The sequence below is a fragment of the Mytilus californianus genome, unplaced genomic scaffold (genome assembly GCF_021869535.1).
Source record: "Mytilus californianus isolate M0D057914Y unplaced genomic scaffold, xbMytCali1.0.p SCAF_5, whole genome shotgun sequence".
Taxonomy (NCBI): domain Eukaryota; kingdom Metazoa; phylum Mollusca; class Bivalvia; order Mytilida; family Mytilidae; genus Mytilus; species Mytilus californianus.
The window spans coordinates 96,446,773-96,470,148 of NW_026262701.1; the positions used below are offsets into that span (position 1 = coordinate 96,446,773).

Consider the following 23,376-nt stretch of genomic DNA (forward strand, 5'->3'; position numbering starts at 1 on the left):
TAATAAATGCACACCATAACTTCTGAATTTACACTTATTTTATCAGATATTGGTAAGATGACATCATCAATGTCACATATTTTGTAGAATTTCAGAAGATTTTACTAAATTATTCATGCCTATTATTAATTTCAAAAGTGTCTGTAAATGCAAAAATCGTCTTCTTACGTATGTAGTAAAAATAGCATGATATATTCTGTCTAAAAAAAAACCATCAAAAGTAACTTATCTTCACCAGAATTTAACAAAGTTCAGGCATCAGTGTTGCATTGTAAGCTGGTATTTAAAACTATGCAATATAAAAATATTTATTTCAGGTTTGCTTTGCTTATCGTGGAAATGAAATTCAGAATAGAATTCGTCTAACCTACACTTACCAGAATGACATGTTAGAGTATATATACACTACTTATGATGTACCTGTTACGTTTAATACCAATGAAGGGTAAGTGAGACAATAGAGGGGAAAGGTTATGTACCTGTTACGTTTAATACCAATGAAGGGTAAGTGAGACAATAGAGGGGAAAGGTTATGTACCTGTTATGTTTAATACCAATGAAAGGTAAGTGAGACAATAGAGGGGTAAGGTTATGTACCTGTTATGTTTAATACCAATGAAGGGTAAGTGAGACAATAGAGGGGTAAGGTAATGTACCTGTTACATTTAATACCAATGAAGGGTAATTGCCATTTGAGTTAAGACAATAGAGGTACCAATGAAGGGTTAGTGACATTTGAGTTAAGACAATAGAAGGGTAAGGTAGTGTACCTGTTACATTTAATACCAATGAAGGGTAAGTGACTTTTGAGTTAAGACAATTAAGGGTTAAGGTAATGTACCTGTTACATTTAATACTCAGACAATGATGGGTAAGTGACATTTGAGTTAAGACAATAGAAGGGTAAAGTAATGTACCTGTTACATTTAATACCAATGAAGGGTAAGTGGCATTTGAGTTAAGACAATAGAGGGGTAAAGTAATGTACCTGTTACATTTAATACCAATGAAGGGTAAGTGACTTTTGAGTTAAGACAATAGAGGGGTAAGGTAATGTACCTGTTAGGTTTCATACCAATGAAGGGTAAGTGACTTTTGAGTTAAGACAATAGAGGGGTATGGTAATGTACCTGTTACATTTAATACTCAGACAATGATGGGTAAGTGACATTTGAGTTAAGACAATAGAAGGGTAAAGTAATGCACCTGTTATGTTTAATACCAATGAAGGGTAAGTGAGATAATAGAGGGGTAAGGTTATGTACCTGTTATGTTTAATACCAATGAAGGGTAAGTGAGACAATAGAGGGGTAAGGTAATGTACCTGTTACATTTAATACCAATGAAGGGTAATTGACATTTGAGTTAAGACAATAGAGGTACCAATGAAGGTTTAGTGACATTTGAGTTAAGACAATAGAAGGGTAAGGTAGTGTACCTGTTACATTTAATACCAATGAAGGGTAAGTGACTTTTGAGTTAAGACAATTAAGGGTTAAGGTAATGTACCTGTTACATTTAATACTCAGACAATGATGGGTGAGTGACATTTGAGTTAAGACAATAGAAGGGTAAAGTAATGTACCTGTTACATTTAATACCAATGAAGGGTAAGTGGCATTTGAGTTAAGGCACTAGAGGGTAAGGTAATGTTTCTGTTGCGTTTAATACCAATGAAGGGTAAGTGACTTTTGAGTTAAGACAATAGAGGGGTAAAGTAATGTACCTGTTTCATTTAATACCAATGAAGGGTAAGTGACTTTTGAGGTAAGACAATAGAGGGGTAAGGTAATGTACCTGTTAGGTTTCATACCAATTAAGGGTAAGTGACATTAGAGTTAAGACAATAGAAGGGTAAAGTAATGTACCTGTTACATTTAATACCAATGAAGGGTAAGTGGCATTTGAGTTAAGACAATAGAGGGGTAAGGTAATGTACTTGTTACATTTAATACCAATGAAGGGTAAGTGACTTTTGAGTTAAGACAATAGAGGGGTAAGGTAATGTACCTGTTAGGTTTCATACCAATGAAGGGTAAGTGGCATTTGAGTTAAGACAATAGAGGGGTAAAGTAATGTACTTGTTACATTTAATACCAATGAAGGATAAGTGATTTTTGAGTTAAGACAATAGAGGGGTATGGTAATGTACCTATTACATTTAATACCAATGAAGGGTAAGTGGCATTTGAGTTAAGGCACTAGAGGGTAAGGTAATGTTTCTGTTGCATTTAATACCAATGAAGGGTTAGTGACATTTGAGTTAAGACAATAGAAGGATAAAGTAATGTACCTGTTACATTTAATACCAATGAAGGGTAAGTGGCATTTGTGATTTCTGCATTTATTTCAATTGTTCATCATCAATTTCTTTGTTTGTAGAAAAGTTTCAGATTTTTCCTCAACCCCGTATTGTTTTTATAAAGGGACGTAACACCACTACTAACAGTGTATTAGAGTAAGCCCCACCTACTAACCCAATATGAAATATACACGGTCTCCACACGCTAACTTTTAACCAATGATAATCCTAGAAATGTATAGGAGGTAAGATAAGAAATATTATTGTACAAGGCTGTTCAATTGAATTATATAAGGTGTTGTCAGTACATATTATTTCTTAAACTAATTGCAGTAGTATGGTACTTATATTACATTTGTCTATTATGTAAAAACATATTATATAATATTTCTCGCCAAATAAACCAGTCCTGATAGAAACTATCTAGTCTGGCCAGCTGGCCTGACCATTGGTTGTAGGCTTGTAATGAAAGCTCAGCACTGTAAACTTATTTTTATCATGCAATTGGATACTCTATCAGACTATAACTGACAAAACATTTTTACAATGTAATTGATTTTATATTCCCTGTTTTTTAACAGATGGCACCTTCACTGCTTAGACATGAAAGCTGCCCTTAGTCAACGACATGCCATGCCTAAACAGCCTACTGCGTTAAATTTTTACATAAAACAAATCCGAGTGTTTAAACTGGGCATTGTGTTTGAATTCTTTATTGATGATGTGTACATTGGAAGAAAAGCTCCTGTTGATAATTTAGATAGTAAGTTGGAATTATTTCTTTCTAACCATTATCTACTGTAAATTCAGAAATTATTGCGAGTTTTTTATTAATGCGAATAATGCGATATCGGTGAGTATCGCAATAATAAGAACTCGCATTTTGATAACTAAACCATAGATCTGCATGTAGATTTTTCTAAAATCGCAATAATTAAACTCGCATTCTTGTCCATTTTTGAAAAATCTCAATAATAAATGCACCCAATAATTTCTGAATTTACAGTAAGTAAGATTAATTTTAATCATTTAATTTAATCATTTAACTACAAAAGATTTGCTTTCATTTATGATGTGACTTGTTTTACATACTAATAGTCAACAAAAAACTTCTTTCACCTTACATTTTCTTGCAATGTTTATTTTCTTTTTGTATTTAGTAAATATTAGAAACATAATAGAATTTTAAAAATTATTATTGCTGAATATTGATACATGTTGTCTTCTGATTTTTGGTCTGTGATTTTCTTTGACTGATCTAACATTTGATGTCTTGAACTAATTTGAATTTTTGTCTTACATGTTCTCATCCAAACAATGCCTCTGATAACTGCTTGTAGAAATGAAGCTATAAACAATTGTCAGTCAAATGTTCAAATTGCTTACATCTGAACTTTGGTGAAGAGTTGTCTCATTGGCAATCATACCATAACTCTGTACTTTTATATTAATAATGGTAAAATTTTAAAATCTTCAAGCTTATATCAGCCATGAAGTTATTCTTTATTACAGTTTTAATTTTATTTTGCTTTTCTACTTTTTCATGCTTTTGTAGGAACAACATTTGTATATAAAAGCCAGCCTACCATTTAGAAAGTATGTCGTTTTCAGGGATCCTTTCCTGCACTTCCAATTATGTCACATGTATGATATATATATATATATATAAGTAACAAAATTTAAATCACACTTTTATTATAGCATACTTTTCTATCTCTTTTTCAGAAGTAAATGATTATAGAATTTTACCATCAAAACCAAATGATGCCTTGATGGAATCAGTATCTGTTGTTTCATCTGCAGTTGGTGTTTATGATATAACATTTATACCTCATGATTGTGGCTACGATTTTCCCTCACTAACACCAGTTACTCCCCTTGTTAATGGCGGCCAGGTGGCAGTATCACGTACAACAGAGGCATCACCACCCTTGACAGGAACATACGATGTTGAATTTAACGGTGAAACTGTAACAGGTAACAGGAACTAACAGAAGCAACATGATCATTTAGTGAAAAATCGATGACACAATATAATTTCTAAATCCTAAAAATTGCCATAAAATGTTTTAGGCAGTTATAACAATTTTCTGCTTTTGTCCAGTCTACTATTTTCCATCTTTTAACTATCTTAAAAATATAGTATTTCAATTACCTGTAAGACTCAGGGGAAGGAACTCAATCTTACAGAGTTGTGCCAATAAAAATCATGAATGCACTATTTTTTCTGGTTTTCACCAAATCATATAGATTATTTTGTTTTAGTTGCAACTAAAAAAGTAAGCTATCTTCTGAATATGATGATTTTCAGGTTAGTAATTCCAGAGTTATGAGACTTTAATTATCCCAAACCAGGCAATTTCCACATGTCTTGCATTAACTCGAAGTATGATTTCATGAACCTTTATGAAACTTTTATAGATTGTTCGTTCATTCAGTAATTTGCATCAAAACATCATACAATATCCACTTCATGGGTCAACCGAGCAGACGTTATAAGTGCAAAAATCTATTTTTCTCATGGGTTGAGACATGTGGTTCTGTAAGTTGTATACATTGAATTTATATTTCCATACCTGTCAACTGACCCGTATCCTGCAGGTGACATCCGAAAATTTCACCCTATACCTGGGATTTTTGGAAAATGACCCGTTTTCACCCGGATTCTTGAGCCTTTAGACTGATTTCATAAGTGATTTTCCTTTGAAATACCGGCAAATTCGTAATTCATCGATCTTCATGAACAGGAAGTTCAACTAGCTGTGTTGTAAAACTGTCAAATTAAGTGACCCATTAAGTGCATGGCTTCACTTGACAGCTTTGGTGTCAAACACACTGTTAATTAACACCAATTACCTTAGCTTAAGGTCATGAGTAGTTTGTCAATTTCAAAGTTGTTTGACAATAAATTTGAGTTACTTCCCCTTTTTTGTCACCTCTCACAATATAGTTCTTAATTTTATGGTTTTTTTATGCACCCGCCGTACCGGAGGGGGCATTAAATTTTACCCTTGTCCGTCTGTACATCCGTCCGTCTGTCCATAAGTCTGTACGTCCCAAAGTTGGTTTCTGTTCTCTAACTTTAGTTTGCCTCAACCAAATATCATGAAACTTATACACAATGCTTATTACCACTAAATACAGACCGAGTTTGAATTTTGGTGGCGTCACTTTTACCGTTCTAGAGTTATGCTCCTTTACATTTTTCGTTTCCATTCTCTAACTTAAGTTTGCCTCAACCAAATGTTATGAAACTTATATACAATGCTTATTACCACAATATACAGATCAAGTATGAATTTTGGTGCCGTCACTTTTACTGTTCTAGAGTTATGCCCTTTACAAATGGTAAAATTGTTAAATTTTTCTTCTTTTTTTTTTCTAAATATCAAGTTATTTTTAAAATTGGAGTTGTCTTCCTTTGTCCATGATTATAGTTGTCAACTACAATCAATGCTTTATACAATACAATGTTTAATTTTGCCTTCCACTGATAAATTAAAGCAATTTTTACCCTTCATTTCTAAAAATATTTTAAAGTCTTCTTTGAAAATTGGAGTTATCTTTCTTTGTGCATAATGGTAGTTGAATCAACTACAACCAATGCTTTATACAATGCAATATTCAATTTTACTACCTACTGATAATTTAATTTGTTTCCGTTTTCTAACTTTAGTTTGCCTCAACCAAATGTTATGAAACATATACACAATGCTTATTACTACATAATACAGATTAAGTACAAAATTTGTTGGCGACACTTTTACCATTCTTGAGTTATGTCCCTTTATAAACATAAAAATTGCTGAATTTTTCGTTTCCGTTCTCTAACTTTAGTTTGTCTCAACCAAATGTTATAAAACTTATACACAACCGTTCTAGAGTTATGCGTGTTTACAAATAGAAAAATTGCTGAATTTTTAGTTTCTGTTCTCGACTTAAGTTAGCCTCAACCAAATGTTATGAGACTTACACACAATGCTAATTACCTCAAAACTCAGATCAACTTCAAAATTGGGTAGTGTCACTTTTACCATTCTTCAGTTATGTCCTTTTATAACTATATGATGTGCAAGCGGGGGCATCATCTGTGTCCACATGTGGACACTATCCACATTTATTTTGTAAAAAGATTAAATCTTAAAGAAATTGAATGCAAATACATATCAAAATATTACTTTCTTTTATTTTTCTACCTTAGAACAGCTAGAAAATTATTTTGAAAATTTAATTTTTTTATCTCTACTTCCTTTAAATGCCTATTTTTTTTTATTATATTTCAATATCAACAACCTTAAACAAGCAGTTGGGGTATGGCTTAGCTTGAATTGACAAAGTATAACACATTAATTTATCAATGGCTTATTATGCAATGAAAAATTAAAATTACAGCAGAATGCATTGAGTGTGTAGGTAAAGGTAATATCTTTGGTTAGCTTGCTTGTTAACTGAACTGTGAGTCATTATTAGGTTAGGTAAACTACCCTCCTTTAAGAGTAGACTAGTCTGACAGATAACCAATCTATCTGTCTGTAGGACTAGACTACTCCGAAAGAAGGGTAGTATACCTAACCTAATAATGACTTCACGGTTCAGTTAACAAGCAAGCTAACCAAAGATTCTACCTTTACCTACACACTCAATGCATTCTGCTGTAAAGTTTTATATTATTTTCATTTAGTACTTAACCATGTGAACATATTTTGGAAACTGTTCGATTTAAAATATAAAGAAATGTCCCCTAAATACTTAAATTCAGCTGAAAAAAAGTTTGTACGCGTTATGACCTGAGATTTTCATTTTCATAGGTTGACAGGTATGTATGTCTGTTGATTCTTTTTCACTTAATTACTTGGAAAGGATAGGTCACATGTTTTTGTGTAATAACAACCTGTCTCTGAAACCTGTTTTGTTGTCAATTTTGTTTTGAAAGCTTTTTTCACTTATTGATAATATTGAAAATCTTTAAGGTATTGACTACAGTTTAGAAAATGAAGTATTAGCAGATGTACTGGAAACTATACCAGGAATTGGTAATCTAGACATTCAGCGCTCAGGGGACTGTGCTAACTTTAAATATGACATCACATATCTGTCCCGTCCTGGAGATGTTCCACCTCTGAATGTAAGTACTGAGTCAGGAAGTTGGGAAATCAGGAAATCAGGACACTCAAAGCTCAGGGGATTGTGCTAACTTTCATTATGTCATCCCATTTCTTTCCCATCCTGGAGATGTTCCAGCTCTGAATGTAAGTATCAGATAAAGAAAATCGGGGCGTTCAAGGCTCATGGGACACTCACTGTGCTTACTTTCAATATGTAATCACATATCTGTCCTGTCCAGGAGATGTTCCAGCTCTGAATGTAAGTATCAGATAAAGAAAATCGGGGCATTCAAGGCTCATGGGACTGTGCTAACTTTCAATATGACATCACATATCTGTCCCTTCCTGGAGATATTTCAGCTCTGAATGTAAGTATCAGATAAAGAAAATCAAGACTTTCAAGGCTCATGAGACAGTGCTAACTTTCAATATGACATCACATATCTATCCTGTCCAGGAGATGTTTCAGCTCTGAATGTAAGTATCAGATAAAAAAATCGGGGCATTCAAGGCTCATGGGACAGAGCTAACTTTCAATATGTCATCACATACCTGTACCGCCCAGGAGATGTTTCAGCTCTGAATGTAAGTATCAGATAAAGAAAATCAGAACATTCAAGTCTCATGGGACTGTGCTATCTTTCAATATGTCATCACATACCTGTACCGCCCAGGAGATGTTCCAGCTTTGAATGTAAGTACCGATTCATGATGTCAGGATATCAGGACATTCAATGCTCAGGAGATTGTGCTAATTTTCATTATGTCATTCCATTTCTGTCTTGTCCAGTGTTTCAGAAACCTTGGTAATGTAACAGATACAGATGATTCAATCATAATACCTTTTCAATTTTTGGGAATGATATCACATTCTTAATTATTCTATTTATATTTATTAAATCTGTAATTGTCACACAGGATACCTAGATACTTAATGCACACAAAAATCCATTAGGTAAACAAGTTTGTTTGAATCATCAAAAAGATATCTTGTTTCAAAATTGTAACTGATGATGCAATCTTTCTTAGGAAATAATGTTTCCATATATTATTATACCTTTGATTGGTCTTGAATATGGGAAATTAATTTTAATTAATTTAACTGGACAAACCAAAGGAGAGTTATAATTGAATGCCTTCTAAATATCTGCATAAAAGAGAGGCGAAAGATACCAAAGGGACATTCAAACTCACAAGTCGAAAACAACTGACAACACCATGGCAAAAAACGAAAAACGACGAAAAGGCAAACAACAGTACACAAAGCACAACATAGAAAACTAAAGACTGAGCAACACGGACCCCACCAAAAACAACATAACTTGTTGAATTGAAAGTTTCTTTTATACCGGTACTTAATATAAAAGACAGCAAAGATGAATATTTATTCTGTTATAACTTCAGATTGATGGCAGTGATATAAATGGAGTTGGTGTTGTAGTAACCTCAGAGAAGATTGAAGATGGTGGATTGTGGTTTTCTCCTATCTTTGGAGAGTTTCTAAGAACATTCCATTTAAAGCCTCAGGTTTGTTTGATTGCATTATAAGATTTAAAAACATCATGAAAGTTCAAGAGCATATTACAAATATTTGTATGGTTATAAACTTGAAGAATGGCATACCAAACTTAATTACAAAAAGTGAGTATCTGTCAGTACATGTGTTAGTCATTAACGAAGGAAATCAGTTTGTCAATATTAGCCAATCTATTGGTCATGTGGATTAAAATCATTGAATTGTATGGTCATTGTCTGTATATCTGTTGGTTATGTAAGTTAATAATGAAAATATGATCAGCTGTTGTCTTTTCATCTGTTGATCAAATGACTAAGAATTCATTCATCTGCTTAGGATCATAATGGTCAATATCTTTCTATTTGATAAGAAATTAAGGAGTATAAAAATGCTAAGCATTCATCCACCATCAATCCTTCCACCCGTTGGTCATGTGACTAAGGAACAGTTACAGTATACATCTATCCATGAATTGTTATGTAACACAGAAACATATTTTGTTGTCAGTAAATGTGTAGCCATGTATATTGGATGTAACATGGTAATGCTCAGCTTTCATTCATTTAATATTTATGTGACTGAGGACCATGTCTGTTTGTCCATCCTTCCATTGATCATGTGACTGAGGACCATGTCTGTTTGTCCATCCTTCCATTGATCATGTGACTGAGGACCATGTCTGTTTGTCCATCCTTCCATTGATCATGTGACTGAGGACCATGTCTGTTTGTCCATCCTTCCATTGATCATGTGACTGTAACATGGTTATGCTCAGCTTTCATTCATTTAATATTTATGTGAATGAGGACCATGTCTGTTTGTCCATCCTTCCATTGGTCATGTGACTATAACATAGTAATGGTCAGCTTTCATTCATTTAATATTTATGTGACTGAGGACCATGTCTGTGTGTCCATCCTTCCATTGGTCATGTGACTGTAACATAGTAATGCTCAGCTTTCATTCATTTAATGGTTATGTGACTGAGGAGTACTGTCTGTTTGTCTGTCCTTCCATTGGTCATATGACTATAACATGGTAATGCTCAGCTTTCATTCAATTAATGGTTATGTAACTAATGACCATTGTCTGTTTGTCTGTACATCCATTGGTCATGTGACTGAGGACTATTGTCTGTCTGTTTATACTTCCATTGATCATGTGACTGAGGACTATTTTCTGTCTGTCCATGCTTCAATTGATCATGTGACTTAGGACTATTGTCTGTGTCTGTCCTTCCATTGGTCATTTGACTGTGGACCAATGTCAGTCTGTCCTTCCATTGGTTATGTGACTATAACATGATAATGCTCAGCTTTCATTCATTTAATGGTTGTGTAACTAATGACCATTGTCTGTGTGTCTGTCCTTCCATTGATCATGTGACTGAGGACTAATGTCTGTCTGTCCATCCTTTCATTGATCATGTGACTTGAGTACTATTGTCTGTCTGTTTGTCCTTCCATTGGTCATGTGACTGTAACATGGTAAAGCTCAGCATTTATTTATTTAATGATTATGTGACTGAGGACTATTGTCTGTCTATCTGTTCTTCCATTGATCATGTGACTGAGGACCATGTCTGTCTGTCTGTCCTTCCATTGGTCATTTGGCTGAGGACCATTGTCTGTCTGTCTTTCTGTCTGTCCTTCCATTGGTCATGTGACTGAGTACTATTGTCTATCTATATAAAAATAAGAAGATGTGGTATGATTGCCAATGAGACAACTCTCCACAAGGAACCAAATGACACAGAAATTAACAACTATAGCTCCCTGTAGGGCCTTCAACAATGAGTAAAACCCATACCACATATATGAGGTGCTGACCAAGTGTTGTTACTTTGAAGCCGGTCCATCATCCAAGATGGCCGCCAGAGAGGGACTTAGTTTAACATAGGACCCTATGGGAAATACATACAAATGTCTTCTTTTAGAGAACCACTAAATGGAATGAAATAAAACATGGCATGAATGTTCCTTATGAGGTGCTGACCAAGTGTTGTAACTTTGTAGGCGATCAATCATCCAAGATGGCCGCCAGTGGGGACTTAGTTTAATATAGGACCCTATGGGAAATACATACAAATGTTTTCTTTTAGAGAACCACTGAATGGAATGAAACCAAACATGGCATGAATGTTCCTAATGAGATGCTGACCAAGTGTTGTTACTTTGTAGCCAATCAATCATCCAAGATGGCTGCCAGTGGGGAACTTAGTTTAACAAAGGACCCTATGTGAAATACATACAAAAGTCTTCTTTTGAAGAACCACTGAATTGAATGAAACCAAACATGGCATGAATGTTCCTTATGAGGTGCTGACCAAGTGTTGTTACTTTGTAGCAAATCCATCAACCAAGATGGCTGCCAACGGGGGACTTAGTTTAACAAAGGACCCTATGGGAAATATATACAAATGTCTTCTTTTAGAAAACCGCTTTAAATGGATTGAAACCAAACATGGTATGAATGTTTCTTTTGAGGTGCTGACCAAGTGTTGTTACTTTGTAGCTGATTTGTCATCCAAGATGGCTGCCAGCAGGGGGAGTAAGTTTAACATAGGACCCTATGGGAAATACATACTAATGTTTTCTTCTAGAGAACCACTTAATAGAATGAAACCAAACATGGCATGAATGTTCCTAATGAGGTGCTGACCAAGTGTTGTTACTTTGTAGCCGAACCATCAACCAAGATGGCCGCCAGCAGGGGACTTAGTTTAACATAAGACCCTATGGGAAATACATACAAATGCTTCTTCTAGAGGAGCACTGAATGGAATGAAACCAAACATGGCATAAATGTTCCTTATGAGGTGCTGATGAAGACCTTAATACATGTATCTTTATAGATTGAGATATACTGTAAACTGCAAAAATATCAAGAAAAGAAGATCTACACATAAGTCAACATGAGCAAAATTGTCAATTGACATCTTGTTGGAGTTATTGTCCTTATAGAGTCATTTTCTATAATTTCAATGAATTTATTGGTAATTTCTGTAAACTTTACAAAAGTCTTCTGCTTTTGATTAAATTACAGGGCCAATATTAAACCAAATTTGGCCTCAATCATTATTAGGGTATCTGTTATGATTTTAATCTATTTTTACATGATTTCCAAAACCAAAGTAGAATCAGGTGAGCGACACAGGCTCTTGAGAGCCTCTAGTTTCATGACGTCACAATAGGAACTTCAGAAGAAATCAAGAAAATTTAAATGTCATCAGTGAATTTTGACCAATCATTTGCCGAGAACAAAGTTTTCTCTAGAGATGAGAAATATTTTTCTCACACTGATCGAGAAATGTAAAAAAAGCATGAAAATTAGAAGAACATTATTCTTGAATATTCATAATGCTGTTACATCAGGATTGGGAACTCTAAGAAAAGTCTTCAGAACACTCCATCCCTTTTCCCCACAATCACACATGAAATTATGGAACAGCCTTAGTTATATTTGCTAAAGTATAATAATATTCATGATATTAGAATAATGTTTTTATGCCCCTGCGACAAAATGTTGAGGGGCATATTAATTTACCCCTGTCTTTCGGTTCGTCCGTCCGGATATAGATACATGGTTTGTTCAGCTGTTTCCCACAGTTTTTGAGCTACAGCTTTAATATTTGCTAGGATGTTTCGAATTTCTACACATAATAGAGGTGTGCATATCCATAGGATTTTGATTTATTACAAATATACTCAAAATGCCAGATATTTGGACTTAGTCATTTTTTGGTACAAGCTGCATAAACAGATCATAGTTTGTCCGGCTGTCTCCTCCTACAGTTTTTGAACTACAGCTTTGATATTTTGTAGGTTGTTTGTACACAAAATGGAAATGTGTATATCCACAGGATTTTTATTTTTTTCAAATATTCTCAAAATGCCCGTGTATTTGGACTTAATCATTTTTTTTGTACTCAGTCAGAAAGGGGGGATGTTAGATATTCACAAAAACCGTTAGTTGGACTTCATTTCCTTCTCACTTGCTAAATAATTAAAAACATGGTTTGTACTACTACAGTAAAATATCCCTAATGCAATAAATAAGATTTTTCAGTATTATCAAATATTTAATCAATATTTATGATCAGGCGGGGGCATCATTTGTGTTTTACAGACAGCGCAACAATTTCAAAGTGTTACTTCAACATCACTATTTGTCAAATCTAAAGTATGTGGAACTATACTCATGCATTTGGCAGAGCAGAGGGGAGCATTGTCCATATCTATTTTTCTCTATCTTTTCAGGTGTCTGTTGTTGTTAATGACATCCCATCACTATGTGAAGGTGACTGTTCGTTTGAGTGGTCATCAGCAAGAACACCCTCATTAACTCCAGGTAGTGCCTTCGCAGGTAAGGAAATAATTTGTCATTTATCTTTATCTTATTGAAGATTAGTAATCATATTATCAGTTTTTCCATTGTTATCATATAAGCATTTTAGACCCATGAGATATTTGGGCCGGTGAAGTTCGGAAATTAAAAAGCCGTTGCTTTTTAAATGGTATAAAGAATTAACTTTAAAATCAACAGAAGACTTATATTGAAATTGCAAAAAATGGATGACACATTGCACAATAGACTGTAGTTTCAGAATTTATTGTGATTTAAAAAAAAATATTTTTGCTAAAATAGCAACAGGAAAGGTTTCCTAAAGATAAAACTTGAATTTAAATTTATTAGGGTTAATTTTGTTTGGAGCATTTATTATAATCTGACCAATCCACTCAAAAATTTCAGAATTTCCAGTAATTTAAAAAAGCATGATACTAGAAAACATGATGTACTGTGATTTTGTAGATCGAGAAGAGTTTTCAGGTAGAATTTTGTGTGTGTGTGTGTGTGTACTTTCCCTGTAGTATGTAATCAGAAAACTCATTACTGTATTTCAGGTGGACTATTTTTAAGAATTTCTGTCTTCCTCAGACTGTTACATAAACAAATTCTTTTTTAATTAGTATAAAAAAAAAAATTTAAACTTTAATATGAAAGTTTCAACTTTAATTCAAAAGGAAATCACTTCATAGGTGAAAGCAAAAGAAGCTCATCATATTGAAATTAAGAAATAATTCCTACAAGCCATAGATTTGTTGGAAATTTTAACATGGCCTGGGACGTTATATTCCAATTTTATCTCGAGCGTTAGCAAGGGATAGAATTAATGAAAATTAATGTGAAAATGATAACAAATCTATGGCTTGCATGAATTATTTCGATTCTGATAGAACCAATATGGAAATTTGAAAAACTGAAGCGAAAGGTAAGATTGCCATGTGTATGGCTGTTCTATTTTACCCCCTGTAAGATAAAAGCTACACATTTCAAATAAATCTAAGGCTTGCATGAATTATTTCTTAAATAACCACTAGAAAAATGTGTTCAATCCTTATAATTCTTAACCCAAACATTTTTTTTGTTGGCTACTATTTACTGTCAAATCCACAGTTGACATGTCGTAACTAAGGAGTGAGCCGCCATGTTGACTTGCTGAAATCCATGAATGTAAGAATGATGCAGTAGAATATAAAATAAACAACACCTACCTCAAAACTCCATTTTAATGCGATATTATTCGAATTTAGATCAAACACATAACGGAATAATCTTCAGCTTGAGAGTTTTCATTCGTATGACGTCATGTTTTGACATGACATTAATGCGCCAAGATCATTTATGAAATTTCACAAAATTTTATTAGTCCCCTACCGACTAAGTCGAAGGGGACTTTAGGTTTGCACTCCGTCTATCTGTCTGTCTGTCTGTCTGTCTGTCTGTCCATCCCTCAGTCCGGCAAAACAGTTTTCCACACTTTTTTCTTCGTGCTTGAAAATATTGATTTGATATTTGGTGTATTATTTTATCATGACAAGTTACAGATCAATTTCGAATTTTGTTCCAGTCTGATTAATTTGTGCAGAGTTATGGTCCTTGATTTAGAAAATTCACTCAAATAATCAGTTTTCCACACTTTTTTTCGTCATGCTTAAAGATATTGATTCGATAGTTGGTATATAGTTTTATCATGACAAGTTACAGATCAAGTTCGAATTTTGTTACGGTCTGGTGATTTTGTGCTGAATTAATTGTCCTTGGACTTAGAAAATTAACTCAAATAATCAGTTTTCCTCACTTTTTTCATCATGCTTGAAGATATTGATTTGATAATTGGTATATAGTTTTATCATGCCAAGTTACAGATCAAGTTCGAATTTTGTTCCAGTCTGATGATTTTGTGCAGAGTTATGATCCTTGGACTTAGAAATTCACCTAAATAATCAGTTTTCCACACTTTTTTTCTTCATGCTTGATGATATGACTTGATATTTGTTATATAGTTACACCATGACAAGTTATAGATCAAGTTAGCATTTTGTTCCAGTACAATGAATTTTTAACCGGTAGGGGACTATGTATTGCCATGCAATACTCTCAGAATGCTTGTTTTATTTTGATTTTATACATTTTTTAATATTTTATGCATTAGAATAGGAATAATGGTTCTGTAGTTTCTTTTTCAATTTCAATTTGAACACAATGAAATCCACATAGTGTTTGCACATAGGTTACGATACATGTAGATTTACGTGAGAGGTAAATAGTAAGAGCCATTAATATTTACATCTCTGAGTCTGAGCTTAGTATATATATATATCGAAAATTTTATCACGCTGTTGTTTACAAAGCGAAAGATAGCACTTCATATTAGAATATATGGTTATGTTTTTCATTAGCAGGTTTACTTATCCAAAAAGGAATTTTAAGGCAGTATGGGATTATAAACAAATTTTGATAGAATTTTTCATTCTTTACCAAAATGTAGTTTAAATGCTTTTTTCCAAAATACAAAAAAAACCAGTATACTGGTAGGTTAGTGAGAATGTTTTCAAGCTACAGGTTGTACAATCTTGAAATATTATGTCTGCGATTATTCATGGAAAAGCATAAATATGATAGTTCAGGTATGACAGGGGTTACTGGAACCTATTTTTGTATTTAAAGATGGAAGTCTGAGAGAATGAGAGAGAGAGGTTTACCTTTATAGGAACATCTTGTTTTACTGTACTGTATGCTATGCTTATATCCTTATCCTCTGTATGCAATATTCTACTAGATTGAAGTCATCGTGATTGTTGTTACTTTATGTTATGTAAATACTTAGCTTTAAATACCTCATATCGCATACTTAAATATATATATACTCAGAGAATGTTTAATTATAGCCCTGTTCCAAAGGAGGGGGATCACTGGTCTATTTGTCTGTCCCATGAAATTTTCGTCTCATTTTCTCAGGAACTAAAAAGTAAAGCTGACTCACTCAAAAAGCACAAGGTTTCACCATTTCTATTGAGTGTTAACTCTTATAATAATGTAGACCAAAAAAACATGAGGTTTCAACATTTCTATTGAGTGTTGACTCTTATGATAATGTAGACCAAAAAACATGAGGTTTCAAAATTTCTATTGAGTGTTGACTCTTATGATAATGTAGACCAAAAAACATGAGGTTTCACCCTTTCTATTGAGCGTTGACTCTTATGATAATGTAGACCAAAAAACACAAGGTTTCACCATTTCTATTGAGCGTTGACTCTTGTGATAATGTAGACCAAAAAACACAAGGTTTCACCATTTCTGTTGAGTGTGGACTCTTATGATAATGTAGACCCAAAAACACAAGGTTTCACCATTTCTGTTGAGTGTGACTCTTATGATAATGTAGACCCCAAAATACAAGGTTTCACCATTTCTGTTGAGTGTTGACTCTTATGATAATGTAGACCCAAAAACACAAGGTTTCACCATTTCTGTTGAGTGTGGACTCTTATGATAATGTAGACCAAAAAACACAAGGTTTCACCCTTTCTATTATAATGTAGACCAAAAAACACAAGGTTTCACCATTTCTACTGAGCGTTGACTCTTGTGATAATGTAGACCAAAAAACACAAGGTTTCACCATTTCTGTTGAGTGTGGACTCTTATGATAATGTAGACCCAAAAACACAAGGTTTCACCATTTCTGTTGAGTGTTGACTATGATAATGTAGACCCCAAAACACAAGGTTTCACCATTTCTGTTGAGTGTTGACTATGATAATGTAGACCCCAAAACACAAGGTTTCACCATTTCTATTGAGTGTTGACTATGATAATGTAGACCAAAAACACAAGGTTTCACCATTTCTATTGAGTGTTGACTATGATAATGTAGACCCCAAAACACAAGGTTTCACCATTTCTATTGAGTGTTGACTATGATAATGTAGACCCCAAAACACAAGGTTTCACCATTTCTATTGAGTGTTGACTATGATAATGTAGACCAAAAACACAAGGTTTCACCATTTCTATTGAGTGTTGACTCTGATAATGTAGACCCCAAAACACAAGGTTTCACCATTTCTATTGAGTGTTGACTCTGATAATGTAGACCCAAAAACACAAGGTTTCACCATTTCTATTGAGTGTTGACTATGATAATGTAGACCCCAAAACACAAGGTTTCACCATTTCTATTGAGTGTTGACTATGATAATGTAGACCCCAAAACACAAGGTTTCACCATTTCTATTGAGTGTTGACTATGATAATGTAGACCCAAAAACATAAGGTTTCACCATTTCTATTGAGTGTTGACTATGATAATGTAGACCAAAAACACAAGGTTTCACCATTTCTATTGAGTGTTGACTATGATAATGTAGACCCAAAAACACAAGGTTTCACCATTTCTATTGAGTGTTGACTATGATAATGTAGACCCAAAAACACAAGGTTTCACCATTTCTATTGAGTGTTGACTATGATAATGTAGACCAAAAACACAAGGTTTCACCATTTCTATTGAGTGTTGACTATGATAATGTAGACCCCAAAACACAAGGTTTCACCATTTCTATTGAGTGTTGACTATGATAATGTAGACCCCAAAACACAAGGTTTCACCATTTCTATTGAGTGTTGACTATGATAATGTAGACCAAAGACACAAGGTTTCACCATTTCTATTGAGTTTAGACTCTTATGATAGTGATTAGTTTTGTTGTGTGAGTAAGGAGAGAAGTTGTTGGAATTGAAATACCTATTTTACACAGCAATAAAGTTGTTAGTTTTGTATGATAAATACAGAGTGACTAACTTAAACTGTAAACCAAGTTATTTTCTTCCCAGATATTTAGTCTGTTGTAGCAATTTGTTTTCAAGATTTTCTATCTAAAAACTTGATGTTTTTGTATAAGCAATCAAGTTGTATATGTTTGCATTATTTTTCTTTTATTGAAAGTTCCATTACTATAAAATATACTTGAAAAACCACCAATAAAATGGAATATCAAGTCTCTGAACACTAATGAGCACTGTTACAGTCAATCAGATTTATATTTTTGCTAAAATTCTAAAAAAACTAAAAAAAAATCAGAATTTAATCTCATAAAAATAAGAATTTTAAGATGTGGTATTATTGCCAATGAGGCAAGTCACTCCATCAGAGACCAAATGATGTAAAAGTTAGCAACTATAGGTCACCATAGCCTTGCTGCTGCACATTTTGGTTATAATTACCAGTTGTACAGGTTGATGATACACCAATGTGAACATAACCTTAATAAGTTGTCACCAATTTTGCAGGAGAATCCGGTACAAATATCACTTTACCTGGATCAGGATTTGATATTTCACCTGAAAATAATATTGTAATGCTTGGAGACATTGAATGTTACCCATTTGCAGTAAATGGCGATGGGACAGAAATCATGTGTACTGCAGGCGAGGGTCCTAGAGGTCTTGAATTTATAAAAGTCAGAGTGATCGGAAAAGGCTATTCTACTGGAACCAGGATATTTATTTTCAATTCTCAATTGCACAGTTTTTCACCAACAGCAGTCAGTTTAGGAGGTAAGTCTTTACTTTTGGTGTACTGTACTTATACTGTCAGTTGTCAGTTTAGGAGATAAGACTTTTACTTTTGGTGTACTGTACTGATTATCTTTCAGTTGTCAGTTTAGGAGGTAAGTCTACTTTTGGTGTACTGTACTGATACTTTTAGTTGTAAGTTTAGGAGATAAGTCTTTACTTTTTGTGTACTGTACTGATACATTCAGTTGTCAGTTTAGGAGGTAAGACTTTTACTTTTGGTGTACTGTACTGATATTTTCAGTTGTCAGTTTAGGAGGTAAGTCTACTTTTGGTGTACTGTACTGATACTTTTAGTTGTCAGTTTAGGAGGTAAGACTTTTTTTTGGTACACACAGTTGATTTTTTCACACTATCAGTAGTCTACTTAAGGGGTTTAATCATATAGTTTAAGTTTAATATGAACATATTTTAATTCTTTTGAAAGAAAGGTGTAAATTCAGTTAGAGCCCTATTCCAGGCCCTGAATATTAAATCCCTTGTTTAAAGATAGAAAGTTTTGAAGTTGATGAATAGACATCTAAGAAAGTGGAACAGATCTTTTTTGTCAAGCTTTTTCTATGATGTGTTGCCATTTACTACCCAAATAGGTAAAAAAACAAGATTTTGGGGTAGATTGACAAAATGTCCAGATTTCTATCACAGTCAGGAATAGGGAATTTAGACCGCATGAATAAACAAACAAAATATTCAAGTCAGACAGATATGTAATTTGTTGTAACAAACACAATGTCCAAAGATCTGTTTTGTCTACATATGTGATTTACGTTTCCGGTACTAGAAACCCATGGAAATTGACATGTTTTTATTCATTGTCTAGGAAAAATTAAAAATTTGGGCTATTTGTGATGTCATGAAAAAATGCTGATTTGATAAATTTTCTGTAAAGAGACCTGTTTTAATCTATTCTAGTCGTTCTTTGAGCCCTATAGTTCAATATGATAACTGTCGTATTCGGGCCCTACCAACGCTACTTCTTTGTATTGTAAAAAGCCTAAAAGGATTTTTAAAGGCAGTGCCTTTAGTGGTATCAGGCAATAACCATTTTATTTCTACGTGCGGGGTAAATACGTCATCACAAATTATCCGAAAAGTGGAATTCTTTCTTCTTCTATTTGAGATATTCTGTGTTTTTTTGTCTCGCCTTGACGGAGTCAAAAAGCAAGACATAGGTATTCCGTTTCTGGCGGCGTCGGTGGCAGCAGCGGCGCCAACAATGTATTAGTTTGTGATTAGGTCTAGTTCATGGTGAACCACTAGTTGTAGGTCAATGATATTTGGTATGCAGTTGTATTAGCATTGGCACATCTCATTACCATGGAGATTATTTGGCCCCGTCCCCTCAGTCAAGGTCTATTGACTTTGAAACTTTTCATAGTTTACATGTATTAGTTTGTGATTAGGTCAATTTATGGGGAACCACTAAGGGTAGGTCAATGAAATTTGGTATGCAGTTGTATAAGCATTGGCATATCTCATTTCCATGGAGATTATTTGGCTCTGCCCCCTTAGTCATGGTCTATAGACTTTGAAAATTTTGCTAAGTTAACATGTATCTAGTTTGTGATTAGGTCAGTTCAAGGGGAACCATTAGTGGTAGGCCAATGTTAATTGGTGTTCAGTTGTATAAGCATTAGCACATCTCATTCCCATGGAGAATATTTGGCCCTGCCCCCTCCTTCATGGTCTATTTACTTTGAAACTTTTGCTTAGTTTACATGTATTAGTTTGTGATTAGATCAGTTTAAGATGAACTGCTAATGTTAAGTCAGTGATATTTGGTATGCAAATTTATTGGCATTTGCAAGTATCGTTTCCATGGAGATTATATAGCCCCACCCCTGATCATGGTTCATTGACATTGAAACTTTTACATAGTTTACAAGTTAATGTTTGTGTTTAGGTTTGTTTAAAGGGAACGACTTAAGATAAGTCAGTGGTATTTGGTATGCAGTTGTATTAGCATTGGCACATCTCATTCCATGGAGATTGTTTAGCCATGTACCTTCAGTCATGGTTCATCGACTTTGAATATTTGCATAACTTAGATGTTAAATAATTGCTATTTTAATTTTAACATTTGCATTATCAAACTTACAAAAAGGCGAGACATATCTCTGTGATAACAGTTTATGTTGTAATTAAGTGACATTGGTAAGAATCAAACGGTGTTTTGTATTGTAATTAAGTGACATTGGTAAGAATCAAACAGTGTTATTTATTGTAATTAAGTGACATTGGTAAGAATCAAACGGTATTTTGTATTGTAATTAAGTGACATTGGTAAGAATCAAACGGTGTTTTTTATTGTAATTAAGTGACATTGGTAAGAATCAAACGTTGTTTTTTATTGTAATTAAGTGACATTGGTAAGAATCAAACGGTGTTTTTTTTTGTAATTAAGTGGCATTGGTTAGAATCAAACGGTGTTTTTTATTGTAATTAAGTGACATTGGTAAGAATCAAACAGTGTTATTTATTGTAATTAAGTGACATTGGTAAGAATCAAACGGTGTTTTTTATTGTAATTAAGTGACATTGGTAAGAATCAAATGCTGTTTTTTATTGTAATTAAGTGACATTGGTAAGAATCAAACGGTGTTTTTTATTTTTATTAAGTGACATTGGTAAGAATCAAATGGTGTTTTTTATTGTAATTAAGTGACATTGGTAAGAATCAAACAGTGTTTTTTATTGTAATTAGGTGATATAAGTGGCATTGGTAAGAATCAAAGTGTTTTTTATTGTAATTAAGTGACATTGGTAAGAATCAAACGGTGTTTTTTATTGTAATTAAGTGACATTGGTAAGAATCAAATGGTGTTTTTTATTGTAATTAAGTGACATTGGTAAGAATCAAATGGTGTTTTTTATTGTAATTAAGTGACATTGGTAAGAATCAAACAGTGTTTTTTGTTAGTTTTCAAAACTTTTGATAGAGTTGTATTTTGTATTATGAGCAGCCAACCGTTTCACAAAGCGTAAGAACTTAAAAATCTGTGTGAAAGAGTTCGTGTTTATTTCGTGTGGTATTTTAAGCTTAAGCTGTTTTCAAGATAATTTCAGTCGTAGATATAATAATGAAAAGTTGACCACACTATACCTAGTCGCAACATGTTAAAAATAACTTGGGAATCTGATTATTTTTCTTTTTCTCATCAGAACATTTGGTACATCGAAATTTCCAAAATCCGCCCATACAAGTAATATCCATCTGTGTTTTTTATTCAAAACCAGAGCTGTTGAAAATCGTATGACAGTCCAACATAGCTATCATGTCAGACCCTTTGTCAGGTAAACAATTTTGATCTATTAGGTCCGATAAAAGTTTTAAAATCCAAAATGAACAGTACCAACGACACTGCCAAACCCTCATAGCTATAGGTAGTCAAGGTCGTTAAATACCCCCTTGTCGTCGAACAGTGTGGTATAAAGAGAAAAGTTCGATGCACTCTGGTTTTTACCTATATAAATTGAAGATGTAAAAACCTGAGAGTACCAAACTTATCAGGTTTAACTGACAGTACGAAGCTTTTGTTTATATAAACCCTGGCCCAATGCTAATTAACATTTGAAGTGATAATGATTTGATTGAACAAACAACAGGTGATCGAATTTTAATCACTTGGTATGGCTTCTATTTATGACACATGCCAAAGATGATTTAAGTAAATAACAGCATTGTTAGAAAAGTGTCAAAACATCAATCGGAAGGTTTTGATGCCGGAAAAAATTATAAACTTACAACTCAGCAAAGAAATGCTCACTATTCACACTCCAATGCGGATGTTTAGGACCTTCAGCAGTGACTCCAGACAATGTTCTTCATACACAAACACAGGCTTGTATACCTGTTCCGGACCATATGAGTATTTGGACCATACACGTATGATCATGACCATATAATTTGATGTATCTGTTATTTTGCCTTCACTAGAATAAATCTAGAGAGTTTTACCTTGTCAACATTTTCGTTCTTAAGTGAATGCGCAGGACATTTTTTAAATTTTCTTAGTGTATAAATGATTATTTCAGAAACAAAATTCCTTCTAATCTCAACTTATTTTATTCAATTATTGTGCTCTTTTTCATATTCATACTATTTTTCTGTTATTGTAAGATACACATTAAATAAATCAAAATAATTTGAAATGTTTAAGAAATTTTGATTCAATAAAAACACCAAAGTAAATTTTTAAAAAAGAAACTAGTTTTCAACGGTTATCATGTTAATTAACTGGACTATACCCGTATGGTCGGACCATATGAGTATATACACATATGGTCATGTTTCATGTAACAAATTGAATGATTACAATATGATTGAATAAGTAAAAATTAAATTTTTAGAAATAAACTCATAATTTTTTACACACCTTTTCTACGGTTATCATTTTAATTAACTGGACCTTACTCATATGGTCTGCAACATGTCCACCTCAGTCTTGAAATTATATTTCCTGTTTTGACTCTCTTGCCATCCAGGCATAATTTGGAGTGCTCTTAACCATGATCTTTCAAATAATGTT

The 23,376-nt window shown here is 33.5% G+C and overlaps 1 protein-coding gene across 1 annotated transcript in view; it reads left to right on the forward strand.

The window, feature by feature from the left end:
* Positions 1–23,376, forward strand: part of LOC127702820 (fibrocystin-L-like) — a 112,269-nt gene that overhangs the window by 23,258 nt on the left and 65,635 nt on the right. Inside the window, exons 16-22 of the mRNA XM_052207120.1 lie at positions 318–445; positions 2,884–3,065; positions 4,028–4,279; positions 7,273–7,427; positions 8,812–8,934; positions 13,183–13,288; positions 18,563–18,829. Coding sequence (XP_052063080.1) covers positions 318–445; positions 2,884–3,065; positions 4,028–4,279; positions 7,273–7,427; positions 8,812–8,934; positions 13,183–13,288; positions 18,563–18,829 — 1,213 coding nt within the window. The remainder of the gene's footprint in view (positions 1–317; positions 446–2,883; positions 3,066–4,027; positions 4,280–7,272; positions 7,428–8,811; positions 8,935–13,182; positions 13,289–18,562; positions 18,830–23,376) is intronic.